This window comes from Xyrauchen texanus, chromosome 14 (genome assembly GCF_025860055.1).
Source record: "Xyrauchen texanus isolate HMW12.3.18 chromosome 14, RBS_HiC_50CHRs, whole genome shotgun sequence".
Classification (NCBI taxonomy): domain Eukaryota; kingdom Metazoa; phylum Chordata; class Actinopteri; order Cypriniformes; family Catostomidae; genus Xyrauchen; species Xyrauchen texanus.
The window spans coordinates 14,257,956-14,274,089 of NC_068289.1; the positions used below are offsets into that span (position 1 = coordinate 14,257,956).

The following is a 16,134-nucleotide window of genomic DNA, read 5'->3' on the forward strand; positions in this document are numbered from 1 at the left end:
TTATTTTCTTTCTTCAGTGAAACACAAAAGGGAATGTTAGGATAAATGTCTGAGCTGCTCTTTTTCTTATACGACAGACTGTATACAGGTATGGTGATATATACTGCAAAGCTATCATATGGATTCAGAAGACTTAGGCTACATTTATGACTTTCATTGTGGGGTTTTTTTGGTGTCCATTTTAGGGTTTGGCTATAAACATCAGCTCCTTTTGTGTTTTACAGAATAAATAAATTAATACAGCGACATGGATGTGAGAAAAGTATGACAGCATTTTCCTTTTTGGATGAACTATGCCTTTAAAGGGGTCATGAAGTGCTATTTTTTATCATTTTAAGGTCCAATGAGAATGTTATGAAAGTTTTTTTTGCACCAAAACAGTCCTAATTTACTAATATATGATCATTTTCCATCCTGTCTCTGGCCCTCTGTCTGAAACGCCCGGTTTTGGCCTAAGAGCCTCCTTTAAATATTTTAAGTAATCTCCCACTGTTATGATTGGCTAACATCATGCAGCCCCTCAAATTCTGCAAACTCAATTGGAAGAACATTACAAAACAAAATTTCAGGATTTACACATCCAACACATTACATCTGAATATATTAAACTGTTAATTTCAAACACACCTGTTAACACAGCACCATAAACTATCAAACAGTCATGACATTTGAAATATTCATGAATGAAACGGTTTACTTACGTTTTTGAAGTGTTTTTAACTGCCCCTTCCTAACAGTTCCTTTGCAAAGCTTGAATCGTATTATGACAGTTCACAAACGATCAACGCTGACATGAGCCAGAAAAAATGAACACATCATAGTCCAAAGCACGGTGAAATTGCACACACACATACAGAAGGCGTACTGAGGTGCACATCGCCGGGAACACACCAAAACAGTCAAATACGTCCATCGTCAAAGACATCCATAATCAAAGACGTCCTATGTTTACATAGACCAACAATTAAATAGCGCAGATCCATGCATTCTGCTCAGAGCAACACAGGCAGCAGCTGAATGAGAGAGGATTGCTTCTCCCTTTCAGAGTTGTAATTTGATACCGCATCCTTTAAAAGTTGCACGAGATATGTATCGAGCGGTCAAAGATGTCTGTCTAGTGCATGCATATATTCAAAAATAATCCAAAATAGTCCAGATGTGTCCCCTTTGGGGTTATGTTTTGAATAGTTAGCCACACAAGGCCGGCTCTCTTGACTTGAGCTGCATGCCAGCGGTAGGGTCCAAGGGTGCGATGACGCATGTTGTGGGATGTGTAACTACAAATGAGCAACATGTCGTGACGTCACAAACAGACATATTTCACAACGAGACGTTAAAGTAGGGGGGCAATTATAAATGCTCATTTTAGACTGAGAAGGAAGTTTTGAGTTCTGAAATTTACAGTATGTTTTTAATAATAGTTACCTCTTATAGTATACCTAAATATCAAGGGAAATTTGATTCTCCATTTCATGACCCCTTTAAGGCAAGTTTCTAAAAATCAGGTTCCATGTTTGTTTTAGTGGGTTTTTGTGAATTATTTTAAAACAATGACTTACCTCAATACACAGACAGCTGGGCTCTCCTTTCTCATTCACTGCACACTCTCTTCCAGCACCACAGAACACATTAGCACACACCTTTGATTTGCTCTGAGCCTCCTGCTGACAAACACACAGACACATAAAAATGGCGTCAGATAAACCATATTAATAATACACAAACAAACACAGCTGCAAGGCTGTAAATAAGTACTGAGCAGAACTGGTCAAACCACGTTTGTGCTTCAGAGCCGTATCGCTTGTTATCTTGATATATTATAAGAGCCGTTGGTCCTTGGGGACACCGGTTTGAGTCCGGTCAGGACTGGGTCATGTCCCGATCCTATTGCTGCTCTTTTCCCCAAATAATAATAATCATTTAGAAAAAAAGAATATTGGGGCACCTACTGATTCTCATCACTAGAGGGAAGTCTACTATTTACCTAAAACTGAAGCAACTTCTGGAAATATTTGCTGTTTCTAAATGTTGGACATCAAATCTTTTGTAATTAAATCATTTAATTAAATTGCATTTAATTACATGTATAAATGCTTGTGCAATGTGCATTAAATGTAATTGCACTGTTCTGAGTGTATACTGTTCACTTCTCCAAAATTTGAAGACAAGGCTGTTTGTGAGGGATGTTTTGTGGTTTCACAACTTCATTTTAATCGATCATGAAACCAGGGCAGCCACTAAATTGGAAACCGCTAGAAACAGAAACTAGCTACAGGACCACAAATTCACTTTTACCACACAAACATAGACAAACATACATACCATACTCTCTCTCTCTCTCTCTCTCTCACATTCACACACACACACACACACACACACACACACACACACACACACACACACACACACACACACACACACACATGTTTGGTTTCCATGTTTTATGGGGACTTTCCATAGACATAATGGTTTTTATACTGTACAAACTTTATATTCTATCCCCTAAACCTAACCCTACCCCTAAACCTAACCCTCACAGAAAACTTTCTGCATTTTTACATTTTCAAAAAACAAAATTTAGTATGATTTATAAGCTGTTTTCCTCATGGGGACCGACAAAATGTCCCCACAAGGTCAAAAATTTCGGGTTTTACTATCCTTATGGGGACATTTGGTCCCCACAAAGTGATAAATACACTCACACATACACACACACACACACACACACACACACACACACACACACACACACACACACACACACACACAATGTCTGGGGACAGATGATTGATAACTATCTCTAAAAATGGCCAAAATCTTTGCACTCTGTAAACACTCTAGAGAGCCTCCTGCCACCAGTTTCCCTGACAACTAGCGGTTCTCCTTGAAAACTAGAGCAAGTACAGATTTAGAACAGGTACCTCTTGTCCTGTAACAAATGAGTCCCTCAAAGTACAAATGTATTAGAAAAAGACTTATAGTCTAATAAAAATGACACATAAAACCTATTCAATGTTCAAGACTACTAAAAAGACTGTTTGAAAGATTTGCAGTTTTGTATTACTTTGTTTATTCATGATTAGTCCTTGTCTTTTGTGGTTTTTGTACATCATCATTATCAATAAACAATGGCACACAAAGGACTCTAGGAGGTCTCCAAATAGTGTGGTTACTCCTTCCTACCACCAGATGGAGCAATGATATCAAGTTTGTGTGAGTTTGTTTTGTTCCAACCCAACATAGTGAGCTGTTCAGCTTGTAGTCCAAATGAGAATTTAAATGGGTTACTTCAGGATTTTCCTATGGGGTTTTATAATGGGGTTTTTGAACTTACGAGTAAAATAACATTTTCTGTCTTCCATGAAACAAAAGTAGGTTTTGGGATTGTCAGAACTACTCTTTTCCATACAGCAATTTATACTGCCAAGCTCTGAATATACAAAAAACATATTTAGTCAATTAAAAAAACAATCATAAAAGTTTTTAAAAATGTATCTAAGTCTTCTGATGCCACCTGATAGTTTTGTTAAAGGAACAGACAGACAAATAAGTTGTTGTTCACTGATCTTCCTCTCCGCCTGAGCTCTCAAATCTCATTTGCGGACAGATAACACAAACTCAAATGAGATTGTAAGCTACAGCGGAGTGAAGCTTATTCTGCTCAAATTTGTATCTGTTCCTCACAGAAAGCTATTTATTTTTATTTTCTTGACTTTTTTGCAGATTGGCAGTAAAAATTATCCTTATCATTTGTTGGAAAAGAGCAACTTGAACATTCTGCCTTTGTGTTTCATGGCAGAAAGATAATAATACATGGTCAGACTCGGAACAACAGGGTCAGTACTATAATGTAATATGTGTGACAAAAGTTTGATTTTTGGGTGAACTATTCCATTAAGAGTTCATGATGTAGCTAATAACACATGTAAAAGCAGACAGAGATTAAATAAAAACATTGCTGAGCTCTAGCCAAATATCTCAAATGTTTGCTATGCTTCACCTTCCCTTAATTAGATTTATGTGTGAGGTCTTAGTATCTGCCTCATATCTAAAATTCAGATGTACTTCATTTCCTTTTTCTCTGTCCCTTTTTTCTATGCGTTCCTTTGTAACAGGATCCCGGTCTAGACACACATGCTGCCAAGTTGAGCCTGGAGTAATGATTTAGGAGTTTCCTGAAATACCCCTCCTGCTTTCCAAAACCTCCCTTGCATCTACCCGTAATAAAAACAGTGTGTGTTTGTGAGTGTTTCAAGAATGGTGTCACATCTGAAATCTTGCCTGTTCTTTCCATTCCCATGAACTATTTGTTGCACCCACCCTGCCTTTCCCTAATGCACACTTAAAAGCACACACACACACACACACACACACACACACACACACACACACACACACACACACACACACACACACACACACACACGTATTGTTTCCATGTTTTATGGGGACTTTCCATAGACATAATGGTTATACTGTACAAACTTTATATTCTATCCCCTAAACCTAACTCTACCCCTAAACCTAACCCTCACAGAAAACTTTCTGCATTTTTACATTTTCAAAAAACATAATTTAGTATGATTTATAAGCTGTTTTCCTCATGGGGACCGACAAAATGTCCCCACAAGGTCAAAAATTTTGGGTTTTACTATCCTTATGGGGATATTTGGTCCCCACAAAGTGATAAATACACGCACACACACACACACACACACACACACACACACACACACACACACACACACACACACACACACACACACACACACACACACCCTTCCCCCCTTCCCAGTTCATGCATGAGTCATACTATGTAAGCAAACTTTCCACAAGAGAGATTTTCTATCCCAAAGGCGTTTTTTAATTTTTTTGCCTGCACATTTTTAGAGGAATACATTTATGCATTTGGCAGACTTGTGAAATAATACAGATGTACCATTTTCATAGTCTGTAAACAGTTATACTATTCAAATAAAAATATCAACATTTAAACAATGTCTAATAATGGTCAATGGACAATGGCAAGCCTGGAGCTGAACAATGACCTCTAAAATCGAATTGAAGATATCATACCGCCAGGTCTTTGGTTACTTCTCAAACTGGAATCAGGCTGTCTCAACTGATCTTAACCTTTAATCACTGTTCATTGTTAGCCATCTCTCTCTTTTCCACTCTTGATGGCTTTCCCATTGTACAATGCTTGAATAAATGCAATCTCAGCATCAGAGTTTTGGTGGTTTACAAGGCCACTTTTCCTAAGTTTGGAGTGGAGATTGATGAGTTTGAAAATACTAGCTGCTAGAGATGGGAATTGAGAAAATTCTTATCCAGAACCAATTGCATTTTTTTTAGAAGTATGAATGCCAAATTATTTTAATGACATTTGGTTCAGTTTTGTATGATACATGTAAATTTATCAGGTTCAAATAAATGATACACAGATTCATTTGAGCCCATGCGTAGAAGTTACAGTCTTTTGAAGAAGAATATTAAGGTAATTGCACTAGTTTAAATTAATTTATGTAAAATGTAGTATATTTTTTGACTCTAGTATAGTAGATCATAGTTATTTATATTGAAGTAGAATCAAGTAATAGCCCTATTACTTGAAAGTCATAAAAAAGTTGTATATTATATTTCCATTTAATAGCTTCAATGTAGTTTGCTAATTTTTATGTTAGTGCTGTCAGTCGATTACATTTCTTTCATAATTTATTGCAACATTTTTCAAAATGACTCTAAATATACTTCTTTTCTTGTCAAAATTCATTTATTTCCTTCATACTAAAGATTACTTTTTTTTTAACAATATATTGGTTTATTAACATTTTCCAAACAAATCCTTCCACAGTATAAAGATAGAAATGCACAAAAATATCTTCCTATATCAAGCAGCATTAAATGTTTCCCAAAGTCTAAGTGGAAGTTTGATTAATTAGGTAATTGGATGTCTGGAATGGATAAGGAAAGACTAAAATTACTAGATGGTAGACTATAGTCTCTCACTTTAATGAAAATATACAAATGTTTTTTAATTTTTTTTTAAAAAGTTTTCTAAATGTTCTCTCGAGACATCCCTGAACCCACATTCAGCATCATTCCACAGTCACAAGGGCTTCTATGCCCCATAATTGGGTATCTGAAATACAAAAACTATTTCATTTTAATGTAAAAATATTCCAACAAATACTGGACTGCAGTCACTATGCTTAAGATGAATGTTAACAGATGATCTTTTAACATTCATTTTCAATTGATAAACGGTAAAAGACGGTAAAATTGGTAAAACATCCCGCAGACCCCACTGCTTTGGCCGTCTCTGGAGCCCCTGTGCAGTTTTGTAGAGACTATTTTGACTGTTTAGAATGTCTTTTTTCTTCTTTTCTTCCATCAACTTTGAAATAAAAAAAGAAAGTTCAATATGTAAATGTATCTCGTGATAAATATCGATATCGAACAACATGAAAAAGATTATCGTGATAAAAATTTTGGCCATATCACCCAGCTCTACATTGAACTATTGAAAAATAATGCGCAAGGGTGCTTTACAACAGAAACTAAAATACATTTTGGATATTAATAATAATAATAATACATTTTATTTAACAGCGCCTTTCTAAACACTCAAGGTCGCTTTACAGATAATAAAACAGGAACAAGGAACATAAAAGTATAAACAAACAATGATTAAATTATAAAAAAAAGGACAAGAACAGTGCATTTACAAATAAGCAAGCTGAAACAGGTGGGTTTTGAGTCTGGTTTTGAACAGGGGGAGAGAGTCGATACTGCGGAGGTCAGGTGGTAGTGAGTTCCAGAGCTGGGGAGCAGAGCGGCTAAAGGCTCTGCTCCCCATAGTGACAAGTCGAGCAGGGGGTACAGTGAGGTGAATAGAGGAGGAAGATCTGAGGGAGCGGGAGGAGGTGGCGATGTGAAGGAGAGCAGAGAGATACTGGAGGAGCAAGGTTATGGATAGCTTTGAAAGTATGCAGAAGGATTTTAAATTGTATTCTGAATTGAACCGGAGCCAATGGAGCTGCTGAAGGACAGGGGTTATATGATGAAAAGAGGGGTTCTGGTGATGACACGAGCTGCTGAGTTCTGGAGAAGTTGAAGTTTATGAAGAGATTTCTGGGGAGACCAAAAAGAAGGGAGTTGCAGTAATCAAGGCGGGAGGTGATGAGGCTGTGGATAAGGATGGAGGCAGTGTGAGTGGTAAGTGAGGGTCGGAGGCGTTAATGTTACGTGAGGTGGAAGTATGCAGACCGGCTAACATTATTTATGTGTGACTGAAATGATAGGGATGAATCGAGGATTACGCCCAGACTCTTGACCTGAGGGGAGGGGTAGACAAAGGAATTATCAATGGGTAGTGTGAAACTATTGATTTTGGAAATGGTGGATTTGGTGGCTACGAGGAGGAATTCAGATTTATCACTGTTAAGTTTAAGGAAGTTTGAGGTGAACCAGTCTTTAATTTCCAATAAGCAGTTGGTAAGGGACAGGGGGGGGAGCGAGGAAGTGGGTTTGCTGGATACATAGAGCTGGGTGTCATCAGCGTAACAATGAAAATGAATGTTGAATTTGCGGAAAATGTTGCCAAGGGGCAGTAGGTAGGTGATGAAAAGGAGGGGGCCAAGAACTGAACCTTGAGGGACACCAGTAGTGACAGGGGAAGGGTGAGATGTGAAAGATTTTAGTTGAATAAACTGAGTGCGGTCGGAGAGATATGAGCGGAACCAATCAAGAGGAGTGTGTGAGATGCCAAGAGAGGATAGTCTATTCAGGAGAATAGAGTGAGAAATGGTATCAAAGGCCGCACTAAGATCAAGGAGGATCAGGATGGAGATGAGTCCGAATCAGCAGCTATGAGTAGATCATTGGTGATTTTTATTAGGGCAGTTTCGGTACTATGGGAGGGGCTAAAACCAGACTGGAAAGGTTCAGTAAAGGCTGTTGAGGGTAAGGAAGGCGTGGAGTTGTGCAGACACTATTTTTTCAAGTATTTTAGAAATAAATGGAAGATTTGAGATGGGATCGAAGATTATTGTAGTTAGTGGGATCTAAGCCAGGTTTTTTTAGAATCGGTGAGACAGATGCAGTTTTGAAAAGTGAGGGTACAATACCAGAGGAAAGAGATGAATGAATAATGGAAGTTATGAAGGGAGGAGGGAAGTGAGGCAGGTTTTGACCAGGGCTGTGGGGAGGGGGTCAAGAGAACAGGTTGAAGACTTTGATTTACTGGATAAGATCAGAAATTTCAGAGGAGGAGGGCAGTAGAAAGCAGCAAAATGAGTCACTATTGGGGAGGGGCAAAGGGGAGGGGTAGGCAAGGGGATTGAATGTAATTGCTGGTGAATAGAGGTGATTTTTTTATTAAAAAAGATAATTAATGAATTACAAGTCTCACTTGAGTACATGTGAGAAGGTAAGGAATCAGGGGGTTAAAAATGTTATGCATGATTGAGAAGAGAGACCTGGAGTTACCTTCGTTGGAGCAGATGAGATCAGAGTAGTAGTTTGACTTAGTTACAGCTATTGAGTTTGAGTAGTGAAGAAGATGAGTTTTGTGCATTTCTTTATGAATGGAAAGACCAGTTTTTTATGTAGGCGTTCAAGTTGGCGACCTTTGGCTTTCATGAGGCTAAGCTCTGATGAGAACCATGGGGCAGAACGTGAAAAAGTAACAGATCGAAGTTTTGAGAGGGGCAAGGGAGTTGAGAATATTGCAAAGTCCAGAGTTATAATAAGTGGCAAGGTGGTCCGTAGAAGAAAAGTCAGGGATGGGCAAATTGTCAATATAGGAAGATAGGATGTCTGTATTTATGTTGTTAATATTACTGAAAGAAAATCTGGCATGGACTGGCTTGATTACAGCCAGACACAGGGAGATATTAAAGGACAAAAGAAAATGATCAGAAATGTGAACATCATCGGCAGAACAATTGAAGGGATTAAGCCAGAGCAGCAAATCAAATCAAGTGAGTGACCTTTTATGTGAGTGGGAAATTCAACATACTGATAGAATCCAAAACTGTCTAAGCAGGAGGTAAAGTCTCTGGTGAGTGGGAGGTTTATATTGTCCATATGAATATTAAAATCACCAAGGAGAATGACATTAGGAGAGAGAGTAGAGAGATGGGTGAGTAGTGTAGAGAATTCGTTTAAAAAGTCACTGTGTGGTTTGGGAGGACGGTAAACTGTGGCAATAACTGTTGGAGTGCGACCAGGCAATTTAAATACAAAGCATTCCATAGTGCGGAAAACTGGAGTGGAAACTGGCAACATCTTCCACTTCTCGCGATAGAGCAGCGCGAGACCTCCCCGCGGCCAGAGCCACGAGGAAGAGAGTGGTAAACAAACCCAGGTGGAGTGGAGGCGTTGAGCTGGGAGAAGTCATTAGGTTGTTGCCAGGTCTCCGTGAGACAGAGAAAGTCCATCTTACGGTCAATGAGGAGATCCTGGATGAGCTGACCCTTGTTAGTGAGAGAGCGGACATTCAGGAGACCAAAGTTGACAGTAGAGTTGTTGTAGCCAGGAGCGGAGCTTGCTGCCCTAGCCAGGTTAGCAAGCTGAACCGCAATCAGCAACCCGACTTGAGTATCGGCGGAACGGCGAGAAGTGGACCAAAATGAAGTTATTGGATTGGATTCATCGAGGTGGAAATTCCGGCGAGATCCGCGGTGGATGTATCTCCGGCGATGAAGGAGCGCAATCTCGGGTGAAGCTGTAAAACTGGCGGGGTAGACACAGACAGAAGCCCGCGGAGCAGGAGGAGATCAGCCGCTGTATACTGGGTCAGACCAGCCCCAGGACGATGCAGAATTGAAAGAACAGTCCAGAGGAGGATAAACCACCTGTAGAGCTTGCAAGCCCACATTATGAACGGCAGCGGGCAGCTAGCCAGCAGCAGCAGCCGCGTGGAGTCGAGAAGACAAGCGGAGAATGAGGTGGAGAATGAGGTTAGTTTACCACACTCAGACACCAAAACATCAGAATAACTCAAATAAAAACGTTCCGAGCGAAGGCTTTTGCTCACGCTTGAGTGTAAATACACGGCCCAGTAATCCGTAAGAACGTTAAAATAACTTAAAATAGCTAAAATAGTTATCAGAGAGCAGCGGCTGCAAAACGCGCCAGCGTCCACTCACGACCGAGTGGGTTAATAGTGAGAATTGAAAATTACAGACATTACAGACATTGATTGTCCTTCTTATCCTAATTACTCAACCAATATGTTTGTTTTAATTGCTTATTTTGCTGTGGTAGTCTGTTTGGCTCTTGGAAATAACATAATAATTTGGCCAACTGATACGGAACAGTTATGCGGTCAAGACCTGGAGCTACTTTATAGCCGTGCGTTTACTGGAAAATAACAGTACACCTTAGAACATCAGTCCAATCAGAATCAAGCATTCAACAGTCCCATGGTATAAACTATAGCCTATTGTGGAAAAAACTATTAAAATAATGGAATGGTACTCTCTGTGAAGCAAATATAATAGTCCCGATTATTTCACAAATTCCATTTTCTGATGGCCAGTGAACTGACTGTGGGTGTGCTGTCTGAGGCTGAGACTAATGCAGTCCTAGAGTATATGCAAAAGTATGATGCTGGAAGAAGTAATAGAATGAAGTGAGAGTTAAATTGCAAATCATAAAACATTGAGAACATTTCCTTGCCAAATAAAGAGCCTTTTATGTCAGAAAAATATCTTCTCTATGACCCTTCGACCTCTACAAACAAACACACCAATCGCATAGCAGGCTTATTAGATTTTAAGAAATAAATGTAACTCATGTGTTGGCATAGCTCCTAACAATAATTGTTGCATCTCTAATGCTTTACACACAAGCACTGCCCTCAAACATGCTACAGTAATATTACATCAACCTGACAATTAGACAAACTGCTTAGCTCAGAGGTTGGTCAGTGGCTGTGAACCAAATGGTTACAGTAGTATGTTCTCACTGTAAGCAAAAGAACAGTGTGAACATTCTTCTAAATTTGTGTCCCACTGAAAAAGTAATGACAGAATCTTTATTTTTGAGTGAACAATAATATGGGATGTTCTGCTTTACAGTATGCCAAATTAAATTGTAACTGGTGGCTCAATGCTTAGAATTCATTATTGAAGAATTTCATAGAATTCCAACGTATTGGAGACAATAGAGCAAAAATACTGCCAGAACCAATGCTGGAGTTATTTGCAGTGTATATAAGTTTTCCTGTCCTTGTCTCATACACTGAGATACGGTATGTCTGTCAAATCTCCATAAACCAGCAGTCCATCTGTTCTTATTTGGTCCAAATGGACCTTGTGGAAAAGAAAAGCACATTTTAAAGAATGCCTCTCTTACACAATATTCAAGAGAACTTGTTATTTTGCAATTTAAAGTAAAAGGTCCCTCATTTTCTCTTACAATAAAAGCAGAATCATGTCTTATCTCCCTAGCTTTGTGAAAGAGTTTTAAAAGAATTTAAACTTTAATTTAGCCTACACGTCTATTCCATTTTATTCCTTCTCCTTCTTTATCATACCTTGTGCCAACTGAATTTCATAAAATTAAGGTTTAAAGGACAGACCATTTTGCACACACACACACACACACACACACACAGTTTGGTTTCCATGTTTTATGGGGACTTTCCATAGACATAATGGTTTTTATACTGTACAAACTTTATATTCTATCCCCTAAACCTAACCCTACCCCTAAACCTAACCCTCACAGAAAACTTTCTGCATTTTTACATTTTCAAAAAACATAATTTAGTATGATTTATAAGCTGTTTTCCTCATGGGGACCGACAAAATGTCCCCACAAGGTCAAAAATGTCGGGTTTTACTATCCTTATGGGGACATTTGGTCCCCACAAAGTGATAAATACACACTCACACACACACACACACACACACACACACACATACAGACACAGACACAGACACACACATATATATATGAAGGGGGTAAAGGCCAGACTCTAAGCAGAGAAAGGAGAGGGTGGAATATTAGTTCTAGGGGAAGAATGAATGGCCGCAGAGAACACTGACTGAAAGACAAAAAAGAAAGTCTGACTCAGAGCTGCAGGTTCAAAGAAGAACAGTATAATTGATGACAGCTTCTTATTTTTTCCTTCAATCCGAGTCTTTCCTCCATGCTAAAACTTTACACTGTACAGCTCATTTAAGTACTGACACGCTGACTTAACGTGTCGACCTATCTTACAGCTTCATTAGTGGACATCATCTTTAAAGCAGAGAGAATCATTACCTGCTCCTCTAACCACAAAAATGACTAGAAACCTTCACAAAGCTATAACTATATGAAAGAGAAAAATCCTCATAGATGTATGGTGAAAAGCTGATAGCTGTGGTTGCCAGAAATGTACATAAAAATATGTTGACAATATAGGACAGAGTTTCGTTGCCTGTATACTGTATTTTACAATAACATAATTATCTCATATGGTTCTAAACCAATTTGACTTTCTTTCTTCCATGACACATAAAATGAAAACTGTTTAAAAATCTTCACACATCTTTTTACCACATACTGTAGTTTTTGTATTTTTTCATAAGAGTGAAAAACAAAAACAAAAAACATCAGAAAACCACAGTAAAGTAGTCAACACACTATTATGGAAGTCTTCGTAACAGGCCAACGGCGACTGTGGCAAGCAGCCCAAAACTTCAGAAGATGTTAGTAAATTGGCTCGGCTGCTAGGAAGGGTAGAGTCACATGGGGTAACCTCCTCGTGGTCCGATTAGGGGTTCTCGCTCTCGCTCTCAAAGAGCAGCTGTGCGTGGATCGCAGAGAATAGCATGAGTCTCTGCTGTGTCATGCACAACGAGCCACGTAAGATGCGCGGATTGACGGTCTCAGAAGTGGAGGCAACTGGGACTTGTCCAACACCACCCGGATTGAGGTGAGTAACCGCGCCACCACGAGGACCTAGTAATTAGTGGGAATTGGGCATGCCATATTTGGGAGAAAAGGGGCTAAAATAAAATATTAAAAAAAATACAGTGAGAGCAAAATTTCCATATGTCATAATAAGTGGATGTTGAATTGCAACTTATGAGATTCTGCCACACTGTTCTTTTCTTCCAGCTCTTTCTTAATGACCTTTGAGTATTTATTATAGCTTTGACATTATTCACTTACCAATTACTGAACCACTAGGTAGATTTTCAATGAGCTTTAGCCAACACAAGAGCAATTCAAATTAATTAGGCAAGGTGTCTATATAAGCATATACATTATATCAAACATTTCAATGTACATATTAACTGTAGCCAGAGTCGTTTTATTCTGAATGGCTAAGAATAAAAGTTATGTAACAGGACAAACATTATGGCAACATGAGTCATTTCTCTCATTTAAAAGAGAGAGTGTGATTTGTTATAATATGATAATGAGCTCAAACGGAATGCGTTTCAACAGAAGACCTGTTTTAGAGTGATGATGTCCTTTAAAATGCACATTAAGTCAACATGGTTTCAAATTATATGCAATTTATCTAATACTAGGCTGGTGAGACTGTCCTTGCTTTTAAAAGCAGTTCAGAAAGGAACCTGTTGAAAAAAGAAATGAGGTTTTCTGTTTGAAGGGAGTTTGTGTTAGTGTGCCGGAGGGAGAGAACTGAACAATCAAGTCAACTCAGAACAAAGAGCTTCAGCAGCTAAGCTGGTGACATATTATAATATTTTTTTATTATATATATAAAAAAGAGAGTTTTATATAATTGCACATCAGTGATGTGTAGGCTTTTTTCATTAGAATTTATGTCAATCCAAAAGTAAGAACATTTCTGGATACTGATTATATAGTTGACTTGTCACCAATTGCCTCAAACAAAACTATGAATATCTTTCAAAGATGAGATACCCTAACCTGAAAAACAAATCCATCAACTAGTTCCTTTACAAAAGCTGTAGCATCACTTTTGGGATGTTGACAGGGAAAATAACTTAAGAATCATTCCTTAATGCCTTTGTATATAAAGAACAAACAGGTATGATGTAATTTCGGACAAAATCTGGCCAGAACGAAGGTTTCTAGTTTGTTTCGGTCGTTTGTAACATCTCACCAGTGTGAACTTTCATCATCATGAACTGGAGCTCCACCTACTTTGAAGCCAACAGCTATTTCCTGTTATGATGTTCAGTCAGATAAGATCAATCAACATGAACACACTGGCATGCAGAGTTATTAGTGAGCTCATGCAAATTTACTTAGTTACATCTGTACGATCATTCATGTAGAGACATTTTCCAAGACCATCTCATGTGGCTTTATTATTATTAGTCTACAAAAGGAATCAAATCTGCACAAATAATCTCAACTGACCATTCACACTATTGCTTGATAAGCTGCTTCACTAATATGCCTTCTGCAGTGAAAGTAATTCACACACCTGCCCATTAAGATTTTCCCCGTTTTATCATATTATTTTGTCTGTATTCTTTCCATTAACCCTCTTTAACAGCCACCTTTGCAGTAGTATCAGTGTCAGTATCATAAATGATCAGTGTAAATATCATAAATTACAATAACAGTGTGTAATCAGCACATATTATGGCAACGTATAGAGTCTAAGAGCATTAGCATCATGAACGTAGAATGTAAAAATGACAAATTACATATTGTCTACTGTATAAATATTATTTAAATCATTATTGAGTGGTAAAAGTAGCATCTTCTCCATGTGAATTCTACTCATAGAATGAGGCATAAAGTCATTGATAATATATTTTAAAGCCACATTAGTTTTTACATGTAGATTTTACATGTAGTCTTGTATGTCCTCATCTTTAAATGATCCTCTATACGCCTCCCCCAGCAGTGTGGCTGGTGTCTGAATGTTCACAAACAGAATGTTGTTGCTCAGCTGTTTCTAATTTCTTTTTGGCTCTGAGCGAAGAATGAAGAACTTTGCCATGAGTATACCGGAGCCTTAACCGAGCAAACACTACAGAAAGAGCTTAGAATACTGTAACACAGTTAACGATGGGTAAGGAGGAGGCGAGAACCGGCTTGTCAACATAAATAATATTTAATGAAAACTCACACAAACATCAATACACACGACGGACATGCCCGTAATTCTCTCTCTCTCTCTCGAACCATCGTCACCGGCCGCCTTTATCCCTCGCGCGCCTCATCTGGCCGATTGGGGACCGGGCGCGCGATATTCCGACCCGGCCCCACCCCTCCGCTCCACAAATACAAAATTTGCTACATCTCTGATCATAAAACACAAAGAAATGGCAAAATAGCGTGCCAAGCCAAAAAAGGTGGAAATTATTTCCAGAGTCCACTGTTTAGAACTCCATGCCCCTATTTTTAGTTAAAGGGTCCATTGTTTTCTGTGTATATGGGTCATGCTGACAATAAGAAAAAAGAGCTGTTCCTTAATAAAGTCAGTTGTAGTGTGTGCTTGATTAATCACAGATGGATGTAGCCCAAACAATGCCCTGTCAATGTGGCAAGAGGGTCCTTAAAGGAGCCTGTTTGTTTTCGTATACCTTATTTCTGAGCCAACACTGCCAGAGGGAATGTCAAGAGTCTGACAAAAACCTCTTTTGATCTCTCTCCAGGAGAATGTGAATATCCATAACTTAAGCATAAATGTCACCCTGCTAGAGAAATATGCTTATGACTTTGTGAACAAGAGTAAAATGCAGATGAAAACAATCGGCAAAAACATTGTAAAGGTCGTAAAAAAAATAAGTGATATTCTTGGGTATACTTGTACCCAAAGGAGACTACAAGACTCAGTGTGTGCATTGCCACATGTATTAAGAAAATGCAGTAAATTTGAGACAAACTTTATGACCAACCACTCTGTTAAACCACTGTTAAACATAATATATGGGTGAAATTCAGCAATGTATTTTATAGTGGACAGGGTAAATTATGGTTTATTTCATGTGGGTGTGTACTTATACAGAATAGGTCTTATGAAAAATAAAGAAGATGATGAACAAGAGCAAACTTTTTTTAATCTAGCTTAAACTGCATGTTTTAAGTTTTTAAAATGGTTTTCTTACATTTTGAAAAGTGTTTTTATACTACCCCTTTTTTTTTTATTTATTTTTTTTTACTAATTTCGCATAATATTTT

At 38.3% G+C, this 16,134-nt stretch overlaps 1 protein-coding gene across 2 annotated transcripts in view; it reads right to left on the bottom strand.

The window, feature by feature from the left end:
• Positions 1-16,134, bottom strand: part of fstl1b (follistatin-like 1b) — a 56,576-nt gene that overhangs the window by 14,410 nt on the left and 26,032 nt on the right. The window contains exon 3 of one of the 2 annotated variants that reach the window (XM_052143239.1): positions 1,560-1,664. In XM_052143239.1, the coding sequence (XP_051999199.1) occupies positions 1,560-1,664 (105 nt within the window). The remainder of the gene's footprint in view (positions 1-1,559; positions 1,665-16,134) is intronic. The other variant, XM_052143238.1, reaches the window with a different exon arrangement.